Source organism: Diadema antillarum, unplaced genomic scaffold, assembly GCF_040938485.1.
Source record: "Diadema antillarum isolate AM-2024a unplaced genomic scaffold, OU_Dant_1.0 scf00000123, whole genome shotgun sequence".
In the NCBI taxonomy this organism is placed as follows: domain Eukaryota; kingdom Metazoa; phylum Echinodermata; class Echinoidea; order Diadematoida; family Diadematidae; genus Diadema; species Diadema antillarum.
The window spans coordinates 77,703-101,974 of NW_027271012.1; the positions used below are offsets into that span (position 1 = coordinate 77,703).

Below are 24,272 nucleotides of genomic sequence, written 5' to 3' on the forward strand. Positions count from 1 at the left end.
GGGTTGACATCAAACTGCAGGTACAAATATTTAATGATGGACTGTTTAATGAATGTTGTTATTGTTGTCAGTCTTTTTGCTCCTTTAAAGGGTCATTGATTCCTAGGCAACAGAGGGCAAAGTTCCTGAGAGAGGCGGAGCTTCTGCTCTATGCTGGGTGGTGGACTATACGATGTGACTGCTCCACGAAAAGGCGGTTTCTCCGCAGACTGTAGTAACACGATTTCATATATTCAAAGCGCTTCCCATGTTTATGTAGTCACAGATTCTCTTGGCAAATCTGCAAACAAAAGCTTCTTTGCACACTTTGTTTCCTTGCTATCCAAGGCCATCTGAGCGAGTGACACACACAAAGTGTGGTGGGAAGAAAAAGCTCAGCACACCTGTCAAATGATGATTTTAATGTTTGTCCCTTGATTTTAACCACTTGCGAGGAATCATTCCAAATCTTGTCCTATCCACACTTCACTGGTCAGGTGTCTTGTTTCAGAAGGATCCTGCATGTCATGACAAGTACAAAACAATATCAAAAATTATAACAGTCACATAGAAGACATGTCAGCACATGAACAATAATATCTTGATAAAACAGGGGTCCGCAGCTCATCCTTCAAGTACTAGTGAACACATCAAAAATGTCTAAGTAATAAATCTTTTTTTTTTTCAAAAAAGGAGAAATCCAATCAGTTCTGAAATATCCACTCACACAGCAGTTTATGTGATTTCACCTCTCGCAAAGAAAAACTATGATCTGATTGGCAAATATCCCATTCATACTACAGTCCAACCTCGCTTATCCAGCAATCTCCTATCAAGACTTCTCTATCATAAGGACGTGTTCACACAGTGAAAACAAAAAAAAAGAAAAGTGATTTCAAACTGATTAAAACTCCTAAAAAACTCACAAGATTTAACTATAATATTACCAACAAAAACATGTTTATGAATTTGCCAATTCTACACTAAAATGTTTCAATAAAATGCAAACTATGAATCTCAAGAAGGTGAGCACAGATTACACCACTGTTGCAGTGTATCTTCCTAGCTATCACTGGGTCGGGAACTACATGTACATAAACATTGATTCTCCCATATCCTGCCAAACTGTTTATCTGGACAGGTGCTAATCCCAACATGGCTGGATAACAGAGGCCAGACTGTAAAATATGAGTAAACCTCGAATGGGTTAAAGAAAAAGAAAAGAATAGGGCAGTTGAGGATGGTCACCATTTGGTCCTGGCAGCCACCGCCTCCTTCCTGACCAGTCTCTTCTTGTCGTCCAGTCTAGCGGTCAGAGCTCTGACCACAGTCTGCTGGTAGGGAAACACCTGTAACAGTCAACAAGATCCCTTTAAATGAATACTGTGTGGCAATAAGTACCATTATATCTATGATTACACCTTATTATGCAAATCAGAACATCTTCAAACTCAAGAAATTGCTTGACAGGATAAAAGATATGATCTATCCAATGGTATGCCCACAACAAATGATCATCATCCTATACATTGCAGGCAGCTCCATTAAAGAGACATTAATCAAGTACTGTAAAAGTGGAAATTTTCACGCATTTGGCGCAAACGGAAACTAGCGCGAAAATAAAAGCACACAAATATTTTTACTTGCCGCACGTTCCTGTACTTGATATCTTGATTCTGTGGAATTAAAATTACCCAAAACTCTTCTTACCGCGCCAAGTGTGAAAAATTAGTCGCGCAAAAATCTTGACTTTTACAGTATTGAATTAAACAATTAATGCATTCATTTACTTGATTAGATAAATAGCTTACTAATCAGCTGGTTTGTTCTTCATCTATTTGTCAGTTTACCTAACAATTCACCTGACCAGTTGGCTATCTACTTAATGCTAGTGTAAATATATACATACATAACTACATACGAACATATATGCATACATACAGACCTACCTACATACACACAAACAGGCTAAAACACACATTCATAACTGAGGTCATACATGTTCGTCTTTCTATGAATCAGGAGTAGTGAATATGATGGAAATGTTTGAAATCAGCTCACCTGGTGGTAAGGCAATGATGTCAGGGCACCGATGCATTCCAATGCTGTGATCCGCACCTTCTGTAAGACGAAACGCAATCCAACACGAAGGCCATTTTACAGGTGGTAACACAGGATTCAAACTTACAGGGGATTGCCTGCACTCACTTTTTGTTTTCAGGAAGGACTTTCATTTCATTCAACACCAACTGATGCTACACAACACACAGATAATAATTGCTCCTTCTTCCATGTTCAAGAAAATCAGGTTTAAATCTTCAGATATATCAATGTTTCCTAAATCATGTATCACTTTCATTTTTGTTTCTTTTTGTTTCTTTTCATTTTTTTTTAATTTTTTTTTTTTTTTTTTGGGGGGGGGGGGGGACAAAGTGGTTTGGATAACCTACCAAAATTAGACCAAACAACAAGATCTAGATGAAGCTGATATCATCCCAACATGAACAATAAGGACAGGGGACCGGAGCAACAGTGTTATTCATTCTTTTTGGTGCTAAGACATTGGAAGAACATAGGCAAAAAAGAAAAAAAAGAAAAGAAAATGATTGGCAGAAAAGATTGTGAATGTTTTAACACACACACACTTGTAAATATTACTATTATGAAACAGATTATGGCTTCAAACTTGTGTGATTCTGACAATATTTGCTTGTGGATGTACAACAATACACACAGGATTGTTTGATACCAATATCAAGCTGAGTCACACTGACAACACTTGAAAAAGCATCAGAGTGATTCAAATCCATTATATGGTGATTCAAACTCACCATGGAAGCCTCATAGTTGCAGAGTTGGAGTAGGGTCGGGACGAGTGAATCAAGTTGCTCGGTAATGGCTGGGATGTTCTCCCCAACAAGAGAAGTGAGGATGCTCAGGATGGGGAGGGCAGGACGTGGATCCACCTGCCGGAGGAACCCCACGAGGCGTGGCACCAATGGGGGCAGCTCCGCCAGTAGAACAGGGCGTGGTACACTGGGGAGGAGTTCGCAGAGTGCCTCCATGGCCAAACTCTGCTGACCTGGTCAGTGAGAGTCAATTGAAAGAACAGATAGCTTGTTTTCGTTTGTTTGTTTCATTTCTGTATCTGAGAAGATGGCTGGATAGCCCATATTCAGCGGCAATAGTTGGTCTTCCATGGGTAGCCAGGTGGATGTAAGGCGGGACCACTTCACTGGGTTATGCACCCTGCTCTTTGCGATGAATAAATGAAGCGGGGTCTCTTACGGGCATAGGTTATGACTCATTCACACATCGGACCTCCATTTAGTGTCCCATCCAAGGGACATAGTGTTTTGCCTCTTACTAGAGACGACAGTATTAATTACAAACAACATCGCTCGGGTTTAGACTCGGGTTAGAACCCGGGTCCTTTGGATCTGGAGGCAGATGCACTTCCAACTGAGTCAAATCACTGCCTTTCATAGGATTCATTTTCATTATTTAGGTTTATTGAGAATATATCACTTTGAAGCTCACAATCAAAAGCAGATATTGTAATGATTGGCACAGGCATCATTACTTGGACAAATTAACCCATTTCCTCCAGAGGGAGATATTCTGATCTCCCTGCAGGGCTGACACGTGGCAACACTTGGCTTCCACAAGCGCTGGGTTTAAAGCGCACATATATCCCCCAATCCTTTGCCCCGACAATGAGGGCAGGCTTACCTTCAGTGCCGAAGAGTGCGGAGATCGCGGGCAGCGACTGGATGAAGACCCTCTGCTTGTATGTCAGCCTGATGTCAGCGTGTGTCTCCTCAGAGAGCACCTCTCTCATGTCCTCCACGATCAGGCCCAAGCTGCGGGGGACCTCTCCTCTGAATTCCTGGTCGCTCAGCATCCGTAGGAGTGCAGACAGGAAGGGTGTGGCCCGGGGGTGAGATCGCATCAGCAGTGCTTTGGTCAGCTGTGATGGGGAGAGTGGTAAAACAGATCATCAGGCAATCTGTGCTCTCCTTAACCAAATCTCTATGTTAGAGTGATGCAGACCTTATAGATGCTCAACTTTCTGAACAAGCATATATCAACCTACACTTCTACACATCTCGCTTGCCATTTCATTTCATTTTCATTTTATTTCAACACGGTAATAAAAAGGAAACTTGCTCAGCCATCGGCTGTTATTCTGCAAGTCCGTGCATGTATACAATATAACAGAACGAAAACATAGATTCAGTAACAGCGTATAACATTTCTTTCTTGTTATATCCATGGGAACAAATGCTCACCTGAATCCATGTCACATCAGTTTATACATGTAGATTCTGACCTTTGAACTGCACTGAATAATCTACTTTAATTACATGATACATGACTCTCTATTCATGTATTATATACCATGTAAAGTTCTCTCTTTTGCCATTACTGATCAGCATACTCTCCTCCCAGGGCATCACCAGTCAGGACCCATCTCATCTGCCAAGTCATTATCTCCATGGCAACACATACTACAGGCCTGACCCTACATCACAAGACCATGGTCCAAGGGCTGTTTAGAGTTTACTCCAGACCCTGGAACTAATTCATCACCATGCTTCACCTTTACATCTGTAAATCTTCCAAACTTCTTCCGACCTTCCCACTCATGATCGACATAATATTCTTCTCCCTAACAACACCTACCAGCACCCAAGCCATGAGGGCCTGTTCCCGGGCGAGACCCTCTTTGTCCACCGAGAGCTGCCCACTCAGTTCCCTCTCTGACTCAGTCAGGACATCATCCAGGATGGACCCTGACACCAACCAGAGAAAGAGACAGAACAACAACAATAAAGGTTCACACGTGAGTAGCCAATCCATCTTAAAGGGATGGTATAGTTTTGGTTGAGATGTTGCTTCAGGTCTCCAACTTTTTTTTGCGTGTGAGATAATGAGAAACCTCTTATGAAATATGAAAGAGCATGTCATTCTAAGAGGAATTAGAAGTTTATTTGACGGAAAATGGTTTTAAACTGGCTGAGATATCCAAAACAAAGGGATCCTAACAAAAGTTGGGACCCATCTTTTACTGTAAGACGAGGGATTTTCGCGTGCATTTTAATTTCGCAAATTTCGCGAGCGCCAAGATTCGCGAAATTAAAATGCACGCGAAAGTTCTTATCTACACTATATGCATTGAATGCCAGTGGCAAAAAAATTTCATGCTACAAAGAAGGCCGTCGGCTCCAATTCACGAAAAATTTGTGCCGCAAATATATCATGTTTTACAGTATTAGGATGGCTTTGTTTTACTTTGTTTTGGGATATCTCAGCCATTTTAAAACCAATTTTCATCAAATAAACTTTGAATTCCTCTTAGCATGGTAAGCTCTGTGACATTTCATAAGTGGTTTCCTAGTACACGCGTATCTTGCAAAAAGTTAAAAGCTCAATCCTCATCACAACCAATACTATACCATCCCATGAAAGTAACATACAACATATTATGAGGAAAGAAAGTAGATTGTCTGGATATTTTTTTCTTTTTTCATTCATAACATATGATATCCTTGATGAATGGTAGACAGTTGACAAAATCAGTATCTCAAATAAACAAAACAAATTATTATGCAAGCAAGGCAAAATACAAAAACAATAAATTTGTTCCTGCAAAGGAAAAATGGTATACTGAATAAAAAATTGTTATTTTCCTTAGATAATGCACATCTTCATAAGGTAACATCATCATGCCAAATATATGCAAGGCAGGTGGAGGGAGCTTAGAAAAGAGGCATTGCACTAAAAAAAAAGGAAAAAATACATATATGTTGATAAATTTCTCTTACAAAAATATAATAGCTCTCCCCCCCCCCAAAAAAAAAAAAAAAAAAACCTCAAAAAAAAAAATGTGATGATAATCAAATCATAGGGACAAGGTGGTAGATCAACTTGCCGTAGTGGTCATCTCAGGAAGAAAAGACCAGAAAAAGAAACACAAAATCACCTGCTGAGTGTTTGTTGACGATTCCAGCAAGAGCTTTGGCCGCAGTGGTGCTAGCAAGCCATAGAGTACTGTGAGCTGCTATGTACAGTAGACTCGTCATCAGCTCCTTGGACGATGGGATAACAATATCTCTCCTCAGGGAGCACACCACGGGCTGGACTATAGTGACAAGCTGTGACTGGTGGACTGGTGCCGAAGGCTAAGTCATCCAAAAAAAAAAAAAAAAAAAAAAAAAAAGGTCAAGTGAGACCAAATATATATATTTAGCGAGCCTAATTTTTTCACAAATGGGGACTCTCCAACAATTTCACAAGTGGTTACAATCGCGACCAACGAGTACAGTAATGAGTGGAAAAACGTACATATGTATAAACGTACATGTGCATGTCACATTCACGTCGGGATCAGTGTTGATATTTTCGCATATTGTTAAAATTTGCAAATAGCAGCTGATTCATGAAAATACATGTGGTAACCCAATGAATTACCGGTATATGGCGCATACAGTACTTTGTTATGATGCAATCTACCAGGTCAATACTTGCTACACATTCAGTATTTGGCTCGTTAGGGTAGGGCTTGATGACTTCATAAAAGAAGAAGTTTGGAAAGTGATTTGAACAACAGAGTAAGAGGTTATGGGCTCCATCTACTGTTTGTGTCTTTTTCAGCATGTCAAAATCAACTCTTACAGGCTTTCTTTCAAAATAATGCCAACTCTTGAAGTGCAAATCACAACTTTGGAGTTACAGATGGTAATAACTCTTGCAGAGAAAATGCTTACCCTGCAATACATACACAAGTTCACACATTTTGATCACCAGAATTAAAAAGTAGAATGATTGTGGTAACAAATTAAAACCATGGCATCCCTGCCTGTTCAATAAACCCTATACATGAAAGTGAAGGACCTGTACTTATGTGTGAATCAATGCTCACAAAATATCGCCTTTTAAAATCTTTATTTTTGGCAGGAAACAGAATATAATTGGCAAACTTTGCACACAGTTAATTCTGAATATTTTGATGCACTTTTACCTTGTCATGAGTAAATGATGAAATAATCATTTGCTTAGTGAATCATACAAAAAAAAAATAACAACAATACTTTCATACTTACATTTAGAGGAGAGAATTTGATCAGCTTGCTCTCATTCTTTAGGTCCAGTCGGTTCAAATCTCCATGGAGGAAAACATCTACAACACATTGACACAACTCACTGCCTCTCCTGTGAAAAGTGTGAAAAGGTGAAATAAAAAATACAACTGAAATTAGTACAGTAGTACTCTGAGTCTCTCGTAATATCCTTTTTTTTCTGCGTCCTAAAGGAAAGCAATTTCATGTTCTTCATTTCATGCCGCTACTGCTCCCCCCCCCCCCCCCCCCCCCCCACCTTACTGGAAACATTTCCAGCTCCTACAATACTCAAACAGAAAATGTACAAAAACTGTGCAAGTTCACCAATTATCTCTTATCTAGCAATGAGCCAGCATTTGCAAACAATAGACAGTCATATGTGAAATCTCCTAGCATTGGGGCTCATGTAGAATGTCCAATCAACATGAAAACAAAGTTACAACATTCCATACTTAAACATTTCCATACTTTTTGCATGCAATAGCACATTGCAAATAGATAGCTGTCATATGATCATGTTTATCTAATTACTGCCCAATATTTGATAAATGACATAATATAAACATTTTTACTGCATTATGCCAGACTTACTTGCTATCTAAATGAGGGACTATTGATCGTATGACTTTCGCAACGCACACAAGAACCTCCCCGCAACAGTGTGGACACTTCCCAGCCTCTACACTGCTCAGCAGGGCTGCAGACGCAACCATCTTCAAGAACGGGTAGATAACAGATGACAGGAGGGACTCGTGGCAAGAGGCTGTGCTGCTGGCAAGCTTCTGTGTGACAGTCTGAAGTGTGGTTAGGTAGACGCAGTGATAGTCTTCTTTTATCCCTAAAGTAAAAACAAACAGAAAATGGGAAAATTGAGTTAACCACAAATAAAAACGTATACAGTGCATCTGGGCATATGAATTTAAACAATTATGCAGTACCCACTTCAGACTGCAAGGATTAGAACCAGCACTGACTGTCGGGCGGAAGCTTGGAGGTCTAGAGGATACGATGCCTGTCCAGAGATCAGGTCGTAGGTTTGAATCCTGCCCGAGTATGCACGCCCATGATTTCTTTTGTCATGGCTACCACTAAAACACTGAACGATTCAGTGCTTTAATATTTACGTCAATGTAAGGCAATTTGTCAATCAGTTGCAATGAAATTGTTTCTTTCACACACAAGACAAAAAGTGGTCACGGCGATTCCGTGATTGTCACGATCAGCATACTGGGCAGGTCAAGTACTCAAGGGTTTAGGAAATGTAAGGCACAAACTCAGAGCTGTGTGTTGCAATACTCACTCATGTCCTGAATCTTGTCCATCAGTTCGGAGACAAGCATCATACTCATAGCTTCCGACGTTCTGGTGACTATCTCGGCCATGTCATTAAGCAACTCGTGGTAACCTGGCTCACCTTGTGTATACGTGAATACAGTAAACGTGATATTAACATCATTTGGTTGAAGACAAAGAGTGGCTACAGTGCTGGATACACAAAACACAATGTGACGTACTATTCCAGTTGTATCATCCCAAGTCAGTCTACACATCATTTTGATGGGATCACGATAATTTGAAAATATCCCATGTAGTAGTTAGGACAATATCCTGAGATTCTACCCAGGACGAATTTGGTCTACAATGGCAAATTATCTTGAAACTGATATCAAAATTGCCAATTTTGAAACAAGTCATAAGTTCGTGAAACTTACACCAATGAGATGAATGCTGGGAAATGAAACATCATTTGACTGAAAATGAAGGTAATTGAAAACCTAGAAATATCTGTGGTATCAAACTTTTGCAAATTTGAGCTGACGGTCTTTATCACGTCATGAAACTTTCGTGAATTGTCGCTAGCATTCAATTCATTGTGTAGACAAATAATTTTGTGTGCATTCTACTTTCACAAATCTTGGCTCTTCGCAAAATTCACGAAAGGTTCTGGCTTTACAGTACTCTCCTTCAAACATCCTGCAATATGCTGCTACAAAAGGAGGCCACTAACCTTTCAGTACAGTTGTCCACAATGGAGTCATGATGACTTCTTTCACATAGTCTGTGTGCTGTCTGGCTAGGCAGGATACGGTCTGGATGCACTCTGACCTGTTTTTTAATACAATAATATTAACAACAACATTAATAGAGGCAATTATGATGATAATAGTAATGAGGAGAATGAAAAAACTGAAAACAGTCAACCCTGCCTGAGCTGACCTTGCACAAGTAAAAAAAATGGGCTAAGTCAAGAAACTTCTGCTCTTGTTGGATACAAACATGTGTGAATTCTATTGTGTAAATCAAAATTCAGGTAAGTTGAAGGATTTTCTCTGGCCCCTTTGGATTTGACTTAGGGGAAGTTGACTGTAGTTATGACAACAATGATTATAGCTATGAAGATAAAAATTATAATATCATTACTCTTAAAGGGTTACATAATAGAAGCACATTTTGAGACTACATGAGAGCACATATCAGCAGAGTGTGTGTTTTTATTAAAATCTACACATATGAAATTAGATTTTAAATACACCTCATTAACAATGCTGATCTTAAGAGTTATGGTGAAAGAAAGATGAGAGATAAGCTACTTCTGATGGCTCTGCATATGCCATGTATGACAAGCTATAATGGGTACCATATCTGGAATACAGCTGGTCAAAAAAGGGACACAGGTGCACCATTTGTCAAACTCCACTAACCTGACATTCTTGTTAGTTTCCTTCAACATCAGTGCTAACAATTCCTGTCCCACCAGGTCCAAGTTCTTCTGGTCCATCAAGAGTGGAACCTGTACCAACTCTGCTAGGGTCTCCAGTGCAGATTGCCTGAGGTCCGGAACTGTGGTCTCCATCATGATGGACAAGACGGCTGCTGTCACAGAGCTGGCATGGTGGGCGAAGACTGACTTCCACTCGTCTGACTTTGCGAGAAAGTTGTGACCTGTGTGAACAAGTCTCTGGATGACATCTAGTAGAACCATTCTATCTCTCGTCTGCCAGGGATGAGAAAATCATATCAATGTCATCTGTTTGTGATCAGTACATATTGCTTGATGTCAAGAAAGTTCGTAAAACCTTCATTCAAAGAATCTTGTCCATACAGAACCTTCCATCAAAAAATGTTCTTGCTTTCATGTCAGAAGTAGCTGTCTTGACATATCATAACGGGATCTTTACAATTATTTCAACTCTTGTTTGCAATGACTTCTCATGTCATAAACACACTATCAAACAGGATGTATAACCATATCATCACTGCTGCATGACATTGGTGTTGTTGGTTTTTTTTTTCCATAGCAGCCCAGAACTATTGGAAAACATCATGGATGCATCATGAAACTACAAAATACACCCACAACTGGTAATCTTTTTAGGCGCACAGTATGGACTCATTCTCCACATAAATATACTGTAAAGCAGGATATTTTCACAGCATGAAATTTTTCGCAAATTGCAACTGGCATTCAATGCATTTGGTGAACACAATAACTTTTGCATGCGTTTTAATTTTGCAAATCTTGGCTCTCACAAAATTTGCAGAAATTAAATGCACATGAACATTATCATACTAAACTACTGTTAAACTGAAACTTGCATAAGAACACACACACATACACACAACTTACCTGATCACATGTACTCAGTTGATCCATAAGCAGTGGAATGGCATATCTAAGAATGATAATACATGCTGGGTACGAGGCTGATGCCATGGCAACGAGAAGCTTGCTGCAGGGATGGATCATGCGATGGTTTGGTTCACATAGATGCTGTCTGCATTCTATAATAATATAATAATATAATAATAATATAATAATATGAATTTATATTGCGCTAAATCCACTCTGTAGAGTGCTCAAAGCGCATACATACTATTATTACCCCGGTGTCTGGATACCTTATTTCCCACCAGCACTGACAGTGCTCACTCTCCACTCCCTGGAGAGCATTCCAGCCAGTCACCATTTTACAGGCACGCACATGCTGATAAACTTAACATTCTCATCCTACTGGGTACCCATTTATACTCTTGGTGGAGAGCAGCAATGTGGATAAAGTGCCTTGCTGTGTAGGGTTTCTTGGGGCTCAAACCCACCATCCTAAACCACGCTTATGTGATTCAGAGGCGCTCTTATCCACTAGGCCATGACACCTCCACAATAATACAAAAGTGTTGTTACGTAAAATCATGACAGTAAAGAGTTCCAAACTACCGTCCTTTGTTGGTTTGTGTTTGTCTATTCTAATCAACAAGTAGATGTGTTTAAAAAATGCACCAAATACATACCTTTCTGGGACACGAGTAGTGGATTGTTAGGTTCAATTTTGCATATTTAATGATGCATAGATGATTACATTACAAGGCTATGAAGTAAAGGAACACCTGGAAATATTATCCATAGCATTATGTATTGTCACTGACCAATGAATGTAAACTGCTTGTAATTACATAGCTAATCAGAATACCTAAACTAGTCCACAAAAGTATGTCTGATGACTGAGATCATTTCTATCAAATGAAAGCAAGAGATTATTAAACATGGACTGATTGATTAATTGATTTGTTGATAAAGTGATTCTGTGTTTGTTTACTCACCTATAAGAACATTCCTGAGAAATGACATGAGATCTCCGTCCCCACCCCCTGACGATGCTGGTGTTTGCACACCTGTGGAAACCACGGCAACCACTGCTCTGAGTGTCTTCAGGGCCTCTGCATCCAGCTCCACACTCACACCTTGCATTAGCTGAGGACAAATACAAAGACGTTGGGGGAGGAGAAGGACGAGATTCATCAGTCTAGGCAAAGGGTGCGTTTATCGACTCCTTTTCTCGGCAGAAACAGGTTTTCCAAACAGCTTTCAAGGAATTGTTTACGAGTTGATAAACACAAAGCTGTTTTGAAAGCCCTTTCGGAAAGCCTTTTCGAAAGGGTGTGTTTATCAACTCTCCTTTTCTCGGCAGAAACAGGTTTTCCAAACAGCTTTCAAGGAATTTTTACGAGTTGATAAACACAAAGCTGTTTTGAAAGCCCTTTCGGAAAGCCTTCTCGAAAGCCGCAAATTTGTGGCTTTCCAAACAGGTTTCCTACACAGGTTTTCAGAAACCTGTTTGTAAAGGCCTTTTGAAGTTGATAAACGCAAAGCTGTTTTGAAACGGCTTTGTAGTATTGTACTGCAGTTACGAACAATGCACGCCTTATATGACCTCTTCTCCTCGGGTCGAATTCCGCAATGCAGCTGTGCAGTGACAGGCCAGTTATCGTGTTCGCGAAGAGAGTTGATAAACGAAACTATTTTGGAAGCCGTTTCTAAAGGGCTTTGGAAAGGGCTTTGGAAAGCCGTTTAAACAGGGGAAAGTTGATAAACGCAGCCAAAGTCTCATGCCGCCACTCAGAAATATTTGAAGTATGTGCTAAACTGGAGCTGCCTCAGAGATAGGAAGACAATTGATTCATGTGGCATTGCATCATGACTCGTCACTCTCAAAGGAATATATGTCTTTATGATGGTAATTGCTTTTCGCTGTCCCTTCTTAGAAAACAAGCGGCACATTAATAGTACAGGGCTTTGGAAAGGGCTTTGGAAAGGGCTTTGGAAAGCCGTTTATACAGGGGAAAGTTGAGAAATAAAGCCTAAAACTGCTCCATAACACCCCATTTTCTTTCTACGTCATTCTTCCGAGTTTACAATTACAGTGCACACAAGTCATGCAGCCACTATCATACTGATAATTTAGCATCACCATGACACTGCGAAAGTTGGTGAGAGATCCTGTCTAGTTATCATTACCTCTTTCCTACAGTAGGCCCAGATGGGTTCTAAGTAGCCCAGGAGAGTTCCCTGATGGTAGGTGGGAGCACAGGCCTGCAACAGCTGGTAGGAGTCTAGGCGGGCCGACTGGAGGTCGGAACTCAACTTCTCCATGATCAAGGGCAGACAGAACTGAATGGGGAAATTTGAAGAGACAGACCATCACTGAGTGGTAAACTTCAAAAGAATACATCGGAAGGGTTCTCACAGCATTTCCATTTCAAATTTTTTGGGCGGTTTTCCACATAATTCAACCATTGTCGACACCATCATAGTAACGATACCATCAACACCAATAAAATTTTGAAAAACTGCACATACATAATATGACACAACTACAGGTCTTTGAAAGTGAATGATCATCCATGCATGTAGAAGAAGCCATAGCATGTGATACACCTTACAAGGTAAGTTCTTTAGTTTCTCTGGAAGGGACATGCATGTCATTGGCTGAGAACCAGAAGGGCACTATTGGGTTTTAAGATTTGAGTGTAAATAAAAACAAAACAATCAATTTTCACAAAATAAAAAGTTTATCTAATCAAAAGTGGATAGATTTATAAGCATTATTCCACATGTTGGGTAAAACAGCACCCTTGTGGTTTTGATTTTTGAACATTTTACTGAAAATAATTTAAAATTTACACCATAATGTAGAGGAGATTGAGCTCGACAATATGATAACAATAATTCATTGATTATTACCACCCCCCCCCCCCCCAAAAAAAAAAAAAAAAAATTGCACTAATGGCCTTCTGGTTCTCAGCAGATGATATAAACTCTGAAACTTGAACAGCCATACATGAATTGCCACCTGCACATAAACTTTCACGGAAAGAAGAAGCAGCTGCAAAGGAGGGTCACTATTACTCTATTTTTTCATCGGAGAAGATAACAGAAAAGTTATCTGTCGGCATCAGACTCCTCTTGTGTCTACTCCTCTTCTCATTCAAAGCAATGTGTGGGACTATGAAACATACCTGGACAACATTCACAGCAATGCGTGGGACTATGAAACATACCTGGGCAAATTTGGGTGTACAGCTCAGGCAAGTTTTTAGTCCCTCCACGAGGTCCTCCCTGGAGATGTTGTAGGGGTCGTTGGGCGGAGGACGGAAATCAATCGGAAAGTAGCACGCAACGACCTCAAAAGTCTCTTCAACAAACATATCTGTGGGGGGGAAAAAAAGGCAAATAGAATGGACACATACGATATGTTGTGGAGATGGATTGGTCTTTATGAATGCTATGTGCCATATCCTGTATGGAAGATGTTTACTTCAGGAATCTTCTCATTTCACTTTGCAGTGACGAATGAATTCAAACATAACATACAATGACTTAATCTCTCCTAAATGCAGGTGCATGTTGTTAGGATGAACATTGCCAGTGTTGGCTGTCTTTATTTGACTACATGCACATCAACTTGCATGGTAATATATTCTCCTTCATATTACAGAGGTATGACAACATACTAGATAAACATGAGAGTAGAAAGTAATAAACAAAGGTACTGTTGCATCTACAAAGGCAATACATATGATAAGATGTGCCAGTGGCAATGGAATAAACTTTTAAACAAAAGAGACAGATCAGACAGATCTTGCTGTCTTCAAATCTTTGTTGAAGACTTATCTTTTTTCAGAAGCCTTTGATTACTTATTTTGTGTGTGTCTGATGTTAGGAGCTCTGTTACACAGCACAATAGAGTATATCTATATAGTAGCTGCGCTATACAAATTTGTCTAATAATAACAATAATAATCAGATGAAATACAAATTCCTGCTCTGTAATTTTCATTTGATTAAAAATAAAACGAACAATATTGTCATTACTATTTCATACATAGGGGGATTAGAAGAACATACAAGTGGTAGGCTATCAAAATCACAGTCCATGCCACATACACAGATATAAGGGAATGATAGAATAAACAAAGGGGGAAAATAAAATATGACCTAGGAGGGGGAAAGGTAGAGCCTTGAGGTTTCAGGGATAGGCTGGGTGTTGACCATCATCTAAGCTCTTGATCAAAATTTACATCTTGCAAACATCGCTGCAAGATTCATCTGATTGGAATTTCAATTGCGTAAAGGTTTATTTTTGTACAATCGATCAAATATTTCCGTATGATGGAACTTCTGCCTGACAAGAACCTGCAAGCTCTGACAGACCTTACTGTAGGAACAAGGTTCTCCCACTAGCCGACATCGTTGGGACCAGAAAAAATTAAACACCAAGTAGAAGTTGAAGCTATTGCATCATCCTTCTTCACAAGATGGGGAAAAAAAAGGAGTCCACTTCCTAAATGCACAAGTTTGCAATGAGAAACCACGTGGCCAGTCAAAATTGTCCTATCAACAGGAAAAAGATCTCCATCCTTGCATGTGACTCCATCAAACCCTCAAGATGGATAAGGGAGGACATCTACATTCATACAGAATAGGGGAAACAATGAACCAGGACCTGGGGCAATCTACACACTCTCTTCAACATAGGATTCCATTCTTTCAAACTCTCCATGAGTGAGAACTGCATCAGCTAGCAGGAGATCCTCTATTTTTGCAGTTATATCTGATGAAGCTTGCAGATCCTTAGTAGGCAAAAGTCTCACCAAAATGTCATTTTGGACTGATTGTGAAAACAAGGAAAAGTAGAAATTACGCGGAGCATAATTTATGTCCCCGCCGGAATTAGCATTTTGTAGTGAAATGTACAATACAAGTCAAAAATCAAGGTCAAAGGTCAAAGAAGTCAAAGGTCAAAATTCCGTGTAGAAGTTTTGAAGCCCTCACCTAGTGCCATCACATAAAGCAAACGGAATCGAAATCGGGTTAGAAATGGCGAAGGAGTAGCATTTGGTAGCCATTGTACAATATAGGTAAAAAATCAAGGTCAAAGGTCAAAGAAGTCAGAGGTCAAAATTCTGTGTAGAAGTTTTAAAGCCCTCATCTAGTGCCATCACATAAAGCAAACAGAATCGAAATCGGGTTAGAAATGGCGAAGGAGTAGCATTTTGTAGCAAAATGTACAATACAGGTCAAAAATCGAGGTCAAAGGTCAAAGGTCAAAATTTTCTGTAGAAGTTTTGAAGCCCTCCACTAGTGCCATCACATAAAGCAAACGGAATCGAAATCGGGTTAGAAATGGCGAAGGAGTAGCATTTTGTAGCAAAATGTACAATATAGGTCAAAGGTCAAGGTCAAAGGTCACAACTAAAATTCTGTGTGAAAGTTTCAAAGCTCCCATGTAGTGCTATCATATAAAGCAAACCGAATCAAAATTGGCTCATAAATGACAGAGAAGTAGCAAATTGAAGATTTTGATCACACACGGACGCACACACGGACACACACACGTACGGAGCCCGTTTCATAGTCCCCTGCTCGAACTCGTTCGGCGGGGACAAAAAAAGAACCTTTACGCATCTTGTGAAGATGTGTGATAATTGCATCTCAATGATCTACTCACCAATGGAGAAGTTGTTTATGACTGTTGGAAGGATGTTGAAGACGAGGATGAGGTTTCGAGGGTCCTTCTCACCATCTACTGCATGCAAGACTCCAAGCACAAACTCTGACCCCATCGCTTGCAGCTCTAGAGGAATGAATGAAGAGGGAATGACATCAACAAAGAGAACAAAATTATTGCATTAAGTGTCAGGAAAAGAAGTGTTTACACAAACAAAAAAACAAGAAAATGTGCCATTGCTGTTTATGCGATATCATATTGATAAACAGAGAGGAAGAAAAAACATGACAGAAAAGAAATGGAAGCAGAGCACATGAAACGATAAGTTCAACGGATGGGTATAATATATTAGGCAAATGTGTCGGGCAAGTAAAACAGATATACAAAGTTGGAAGCAGCAACGAAATACAGCTCAAACATGTCACATAAATTATCAGGGCATAGATGAGGTTTTAAGGGTATCATATACAACCTTTACAAATGCACACATGACTGTAAACTTATAATATTTACAATATTCTCCTAATGATTTTACAAGTCAATGTCTAAATTTTGCTTACAAGAATCACATGCATCTCACTTCAGCAAGGTATTAAGGTCACAATTCACATGAATAGTTCACAGCCATCTGCTGATAGACAAAGATATCATTTGTACTGATGATGTGCTGCAACAATGCATCTTCAAGCTTTGTTAATACTGCACTGCTGAGGCTTACAATCAGAAACTTGGAAGAATCTGTTTCTTTGGAAACAAAACAAAGCAAAAATACTGAAGCTCAAACAAACTTTCAGGGAACTATCTAACAACAATAAACACAAAATTGTTGGGTGTGAGGGAGCTTCTTGAATGATTCGATAGACGTTTTCAAGAACAGAATCACTCACCACCCTCTCAATGAGAAAGTGTGGCTTGGAGTGCTTAAACTCCTGAAAAAATACCTTGTATGCTTGTACGAAGCAGATTTGCCATGAGGTTGTAGACTGTGCGGCGGTCCACCTGGACCAAAGTTTGGACCTGGACCTCTTTGAAGATGGCCGTCATGACTGATGTTGCAAATCCCACTGGAAACCTGGACTGAGAGCTCTGAGGAAAGCAAAAACAGAGAAGGACCAAGACCTCTGGTGATGCAAAGTTTGAATGGTGTGCCTGTGTTTGGCATGTTTGTATGTATAAGTCATCAAAGCTGCCTTTAGCACTGGATTAGTCAAATTTGCACTGCAGTATAGTACCCCGTCACATTTTAGCTTGTTCTGGGAGTCTTCATCATCTTATTCCATTTGTAAAAATTGTCCTAGTGTTTCCCATAATTCTGTGTCTGGTGCCACAGTATTTCTGCTGTAGAACAGTTACATATCTACATACTTGCATAACCATTGTTGTTTCAATTACTTATTATGTACAATGTACAGATACCCCATGCTGAGTCATCCAACACTTAAAATCAGACAAAACTAAAATAGAATAAATCAAAACTAATGTTAAATTAGAAACAACCCAGAGAAAGTTTTTTTTTTTTCCTTTGCATATTTCAAATCTCACTATTTTCAATGATTAGCCCCTTTGGCATCTGGGACTTTGGATAGTGTGTACAATGCTATGGAGTTTTCTTAGCCAATCAGCACTTAATACACACAAAGGGTTAAGATTAGACATTACAGTTTAACAGAAGAGCATGCTTACTTTCTTCCCTTGCACCATTTTTTCATGGTGATCTGGGCAACACATATCTAAGCACCCCTCGAGGTATATTCTATACAATTTTATTAAGTAATGCATACCAAGGCCAGAAATCCTTTGAGAGTGTGTGGCGTGATGGAATAATGATCCAAAAGCCGCGCACAGAAGAATTCCAGTAGTACAGTGACTGCGTGGGTGGGAGAGAAAGAGGGAGAGGGAGAAATAGAAATATGGTGCATGAATGAGGACTTATAGTGATGCCTTTTGTAATACAAACATTTTCTACACAAATGTACTCTGACTGACATGACTGCACAAAAAAAGGCGCGAGGCAGGGAGAGAAAGACTCCTGGTATGGTCTACCTTGATTCATGCCAATAATTAATGTGAAGTGTACAGTGTACAGTGTACAGTGTACATGAAACATGGCACATTTTATTCCCAGCTTTACAGCAACTGGAAGACACATAAACAAATTTACCTGCTCCATGGAAATCAAGAAACAGCATCAACCTCTGCTTGTTGAATCAAGAGATATTTTGATCTAGAAGTTGACATGTTAACAAGGATAAAATCTATAATTTCAAGAAATTCATAAGCAGGCTACCATGCAGTATATTCGAAAGCCTTTCGTGTGCTCGCAGCAAAATAATATCGTAGTGTTTTTTAAGTCACCATAAGATTAATCTCTAAAGTAAATGTGACCAACCAACCTTGCTGTTCATTGAGGAGGTTTCTGGGAAGACTCGACATCACTTCCGCCATCATCTGCACCCCACGACATCTCACCTTGGTGTCCGTACTTGTCAAGGATAACCTGTTAATTTAAGCCCAATATTCATTATCTGCTTTTCTCTCCCTTTGCCAAGGAACTTATCCAGAAGGCCAAAATGTTTCTGACCATCCAAGATTAACACAATGTAATATGCATAATGCATGGACATTGAGCACAAAATGCTTTTGAAGTATGATTAAGAGGTGATTTTCCATGAACTTAGGGGTAGTTGTTTCACATGCCTTCCTGGAAAGAACTTGGTCTGGGTGATGAACCTGTCTGTGTTACTGATGCCAAACAATCAATGAAGTGTCAACAAATGAAAGCATCCCCACACCCCACTATCTCTTTTGCAAAAATCTACATAAAAAACAAGGCTTACTGTCTCATGGAAGGTTAGACAATCTACAGAGACTTGGGTGATGGAAAAAAAAAGTAGTCAAATCTGTGAAGAAAGACCTCACAGCTGCCAACTCTCACACACTGAAAAAAGTTAAAAGATTCTATAGAGCAGCTTGGGGAGATACTTGTGTGTTACTTGTATCTAATATTAGACGAAATTCCAAAATTAAGGTAGGTTTTATATCATTTCCTTGTCAGCGTATGAAGAGGTATTCAACTTTTCAGTGGACTTTGGCCCGCAGATTCAGGACAGATCATTTCACACACAGGTGACTGAAACTAGAGAAATCATTCAAGGTCACATTCACCCAAACTGAATACTAGTGCGAATCTTGGTTGTTTTTTTTTCTCAATTATTTCGTGGTCTGCATTCAAATGTGTAACATTCTAACAAAGCATCAAAATACACAAGAAGTCTACATCATCTATCTAAAGAAAAAAAAATATATATATATATCTATATATGTGATGCTGATGCAATATCTCCTCAAATATTTCATTTTCATATTTATTTCTTGCCTGTAATATCAGATTGTAACTCCTGCATTTTATCAAGGCAAATTACCTTGCATCAGGAAATAGGCCTACGTGCACACTTGTATGTTTACACAGTTGCACTAATCAAACAGCTTGACCGCTCTGAGGATCAGACTTCAAATTGCCCATCCAAAAAGGTTTTTAACAAGCATGGATATAACACTCGGCTCAACTTTGGGTGGAGGCTAATGTGTGAGCACCACAAAGGGTCAACATCTGCACCCTTACGCCCATTACATGATATAAGAGTCAATATTTGTATCGTAATGTCAAATTCACTGGTACTGATTTTTATGAGACCGAAACAACTGCTTACCAAACCAACTGTCAACACTTATTCTGAACTTTAGAATATCTGACTGAAGTTCACAGATCACTCAGTAAAGCATACCATCAATGGTTTGCTCACATGCACACAAACAGATTGCCTGTGTTTATGATTGCTCCTCTCTTGCCATACATGTTGTACAAAGTGACATCACAACTCAAACAGATCTGCAGAGTACATCTCGTCACAGCCACAATATCATCACTTGACTTGTCCAGTATGACATACGTACCCCATGCTTTCAATGTACTTCTCTATAGTTCCTCTTCCTTCTGCAACATCTGATGAGAAAAATGGATAGATACATTTCAAGCATTTAGTACCCTTATAATCATATCTTAAAGAGTCTATACACGTTGTCATGCATCTATTTTGCATCACGTCTATTTATACACACATTATCTTATATTAGCACATTCTAAGTGCTAAATTGATATACAGTCACAAAGACTGGCTAACAAAGAAAGAGTTTTAAGATGAAGGCAGATACACACAGATGATAGTCAGAGTTTCTACCTGAACACCACTTTAGACAGATATTGCTACTTTTCTACATATTTCTGAATTTGGTCATTTTTGTCACTTTTTCAAATCTTTGTTTTACTCTCTGGATAAAAAAGAAAAGATGAGTAAAAACAGCTAGAGAAATTAACATGAAATGGCACAATGAAGTTGGGTACAGGTAATATTTGCAGACTTGTCATACATATACTTGCAAAGTTGCATGAAAATTGAAATGGGTTGTAGAAGTGGTAACTTCTCTGTCACTTGCAATATAAGGAAAATTTCGAAGACTTCAGTGCATTTTTCTGTGTTCACAGGTACTGCTGGTAACATAATGAAGAATACACATGGATTTTAGGATTCATATCAGATCACAACTCAGTAAGATTAAAAAAAGAAAAAGGAAACTGACCAATACTGATACTAACCCAGATTTTGCTTTTTCACAGAAAATGTGAAGATACAGATGTTTAAAGTAAAATCTTCTTCTGATCCCCATTTCCACATGGGGCGGGGAGGGGAATCCGCTCCCCTTTGACATTTTGCGCAATAATTCTGAAATGCCAGAAGGCTACAATATCATGAGGCTTCTTGACTTTTCTTTTTCAAGTCCCGTGCACCATTTGAGACCAAATCTGTGACGTCGGCGCGTACATGTATTGTACGTTAAAAAGCCACGCCCATTGTTGGAACTGCCTGTCACCCAAAAACAGGCACAATTTTGTGATTTTGTGTACATTTCCTATGAAAAACAGTGCTCTGTCATGAAACTCGTAAAAAAATTTTTTCCTATTAATCACTTTTATTGAATAATCTTATGCCAATTATGGTAGAGAAGTGGTCAGTGACAATTTCCACTGAAAAAAAAAAGAAATAAAAAGAAAAAAAAATGAAATACATAACAAATTCCAACAACAATGAAATACATAATCTGAAATGACTTTTGTAAGCTTTTATGATGGGCTATTGTTGAAAATGTTAAAACAAACATACAAATAAAACGATTAAACTCTCAATGCATTTGAGTAAATCAGTGTTTAACAGGCTAAAATAAGATCTGGGGCTTAATTCACATGATTAAATTGATGAAATTAGAAATAGATAATTTCAACAAAAAAAAATTAAAGGAAACCCAAAACCAAAGAGAAACGTGGATTGAGTGAAAGTAGACACATTAGTACTCGTAGAACATATCAGTGAAAGTTTGAGGAATATGGACAATCAATGCAAAAGTTATAAATTTATAAAGTTTTGGTGCTGGAACCGCCGGATGAGGAGACTACCAGAGGTTATGATACATTCCTTTAAACTATAATAACAACAACAACAACGTCATGTGTGGATGACAACATAAAGAAAATATAATGGGAATTCCACAAAAATCAATTTTTCATGAAAATTACACATTCGGCATACTCGTGAAATAGGCCCCACCACTGCATGTCGGTACCAATACTTCGGTGACTCGCCTGTTTATACTCGTGAATTCAGCCCCACCGTGTGGCGTTCATCGGAACATCATCATTAGTCATTAGCATGGCGGAGGGGCTTTCATCCACAGTATTAAATGATAATACTCATGAATGCGGCCCCACCAACAGACCAAACTGCATTTACGCGAGATTGATACAGCAGCGGGACCGATTTCCACAGCATAGCATCTTTCATCCACAAGTTTTTTCGTTGGTCTTCAACTTTTTAGTCTCGGAAAGACTCCGCTCCCTTATGTCCGGCATGTCCCTCGACTAATTTTACGGCCAATTTAATCATAAATACAACCCTAACCTAACCCTAACCTAACCTTGCTTGCTAATAATGCACGACGGGTGCATGTGTACTGCGGTGGGGCCGATTTCACGATTTTGCCACACATTCCATCAACTTGATGCTAACATACATGTATGTTTTAAGGGTAGCAATAAAATTCCCCCTGCTTCAATCTGATGAAAGCGGTTAGATAGTCAAGATTGAAGAAGTGTTCTTTCTTACAATGCTAGTACTAGTAGAATTCTAGAGAATTTTTGTGGAATTTTCTTTACATTTTCTTTTAATTGTTGTCCACACATACCATCTCCCAGTGTACACCTGGAGTCAGCCTTTATTCTTATTTTTAGAGTCTTAAATTAATTTAGATCAAACGTTACCCATTCTTATCTTACAGGCAAGTCGTGGTAAGCATGGGTTACACAGTTAAGCATACATGGGACTATTACACAGAAGCGAAATTTCTAACTGCTAAATCGCATACGGCTATATCCGGCAGAATCATTTGTGTCCATATTCTTATTACACAACTTCTCCAAAATGCACATCCCAGAAGTTCGTTTTACCCTTGACAAGCTGATGTAGTGCCTCATTCTGTTCACCGCGAACATAGTTCTCGATCATTTCTTCCCACATGAGAGCTGCCATGTTGGCTGACAAGAAGCGGCTCTTCCTTGAACGAGATTTTCCTAAGTAAGGTATCTCTAAAATAGCAAAAAAAAAAAAAACAAAACAAAACAAAACACCTCTATTCAAGAGATTATTCTCACTACCTCCTGATAGTAACTTCTCTGTACAATGATCACCAACGGGTGATCACCGGGTGGATGTAATGAAACTTCTCTGTAATAATCGTTGTCATAGATAGGCCTGTAATAATAATTGATGATGAAAATGGATAATATTACGATAGATTTAATTTCTTCGTTCCTTTAGCATTGGAGAAGTGGCGGATCCATAGGACGGGGGGAGGGGGGAGGGCACCGTGCACGCCCCCTTCAATTTTGCTTTTGTGTTCTTTCAAATAAAAGAAAAAAAAAGGAACAAGAATGAAGGGGAGGGTGTGCACCCCCCCCCCTTTAGTCTTTTGTTCTTTTTCTTTTTCGCTCGTCAGCTGGTTCGAAACCCGGAAAGGGCACAACAAAATAAGAAAAGGTTTTTTTTTTTTTTAGTTTGTCAGCTTATTAACCCCGGAAGTACAAGAAAATTCCTATCAAGGCCCCTCTTTTTTTCGCTTGTTCTCAAGCTGATTCCTGGAAGTGACACTAGAAACTGTTTTGTGTCCTCCCCTGGCCATCCCCCTCAGTACCCCTTACGAGATGTTAAAATGGCTCACCCCTGTTGGAGTCAATGGTACAAGATCTCTACTCGGGTTATTTTTTTATTTATTTTTTTAAGGGGGGGGGGGGGAGATGGAAAGGGGCTCAGTAAGGGGTTAGGGTAGTCTCAAAATCCTTGAAAGAAGAATCCGGAGATAAGGACAAATAGGGCTATATTCATAGATTAAAACCCCTGAAAAATTGTCGGAATAGGAGAGGTGCAACAATGTGCTTTAATACTGTGTAGGCTTCCTATATTTCCCCTTCCAAAAGCCATGGGGTGATGTTTTCATATAGCTTCCCTTCCAAAAGCTCGCCGGGGTCGAACCCATTTCCGTCCTTGGGGCATCTCTAAGAATGGGGCACCTCTAAGAATCCAGAACAAGCATATCTCTATGCGTGTATATGGTTGACCGCCGAAAAGTGTGTGTGGGGGGGGGGAGGGGAGGGATTTACATATGATATCTACATGTATTCTAGAAGAAAAATAACAGTAATTTAAAAAAAAAAAACTGTCCGAGATCAACGGGACTACAAGCATAGCGCATGACAGACGCAGTACGTCGTGCCACC

At 39.4% G+C, this 24,272-nt stretch overlaps 1 protein-coding gene across 1 annotated transcript; it reads right to left on the reverse strand.

Moving 5' to 3' along the window:
- Positions 1-380: 380 nt before the first annotated feature.
- LOC139720157 (MMS19 nucleotide excision repair protein homolog) lies at positions 381-23,041 on the reverse strand. Its single transcript, XM_071631523.1, has 22 exons — positions 22,947-23,041; positions 20,345-20,393; positions 18,784-18,887; positions 18,172-18,257; positions 17,332-17,476; positions 16,391-16,516; positions 13,941-14,089; positions 12,898-13,050; positions 11,703-11,853; positions 10,732-10,886; positions 9,806-10,098; positions 9,112-9,209; positions 8,404-8,517; positions 7,695-7,941; positions 7,086-7,194; positions 5,966-6,164; positions 4,666-4,775; positions 3,712-3,949; positions 2,811-3,061; positions 2,041-2,100; positions 1,228-1,328; positions 381-497 (listed from the first exon to the last, which is right to left on the reverse strand). Exons 1-22 carry the CDS (start codon positions 23,026-23,028, stop codon positions 473-475), a joined length of 3,045 nt encoding a protein of 1,014 aa, XP_071487624.1. The 5' UTR covers positions 23,029-23,041; the 3' UTR covers positions 381-472.
- Positions 23,042-24,272: the final 1,231 nt, after the last annotated feature.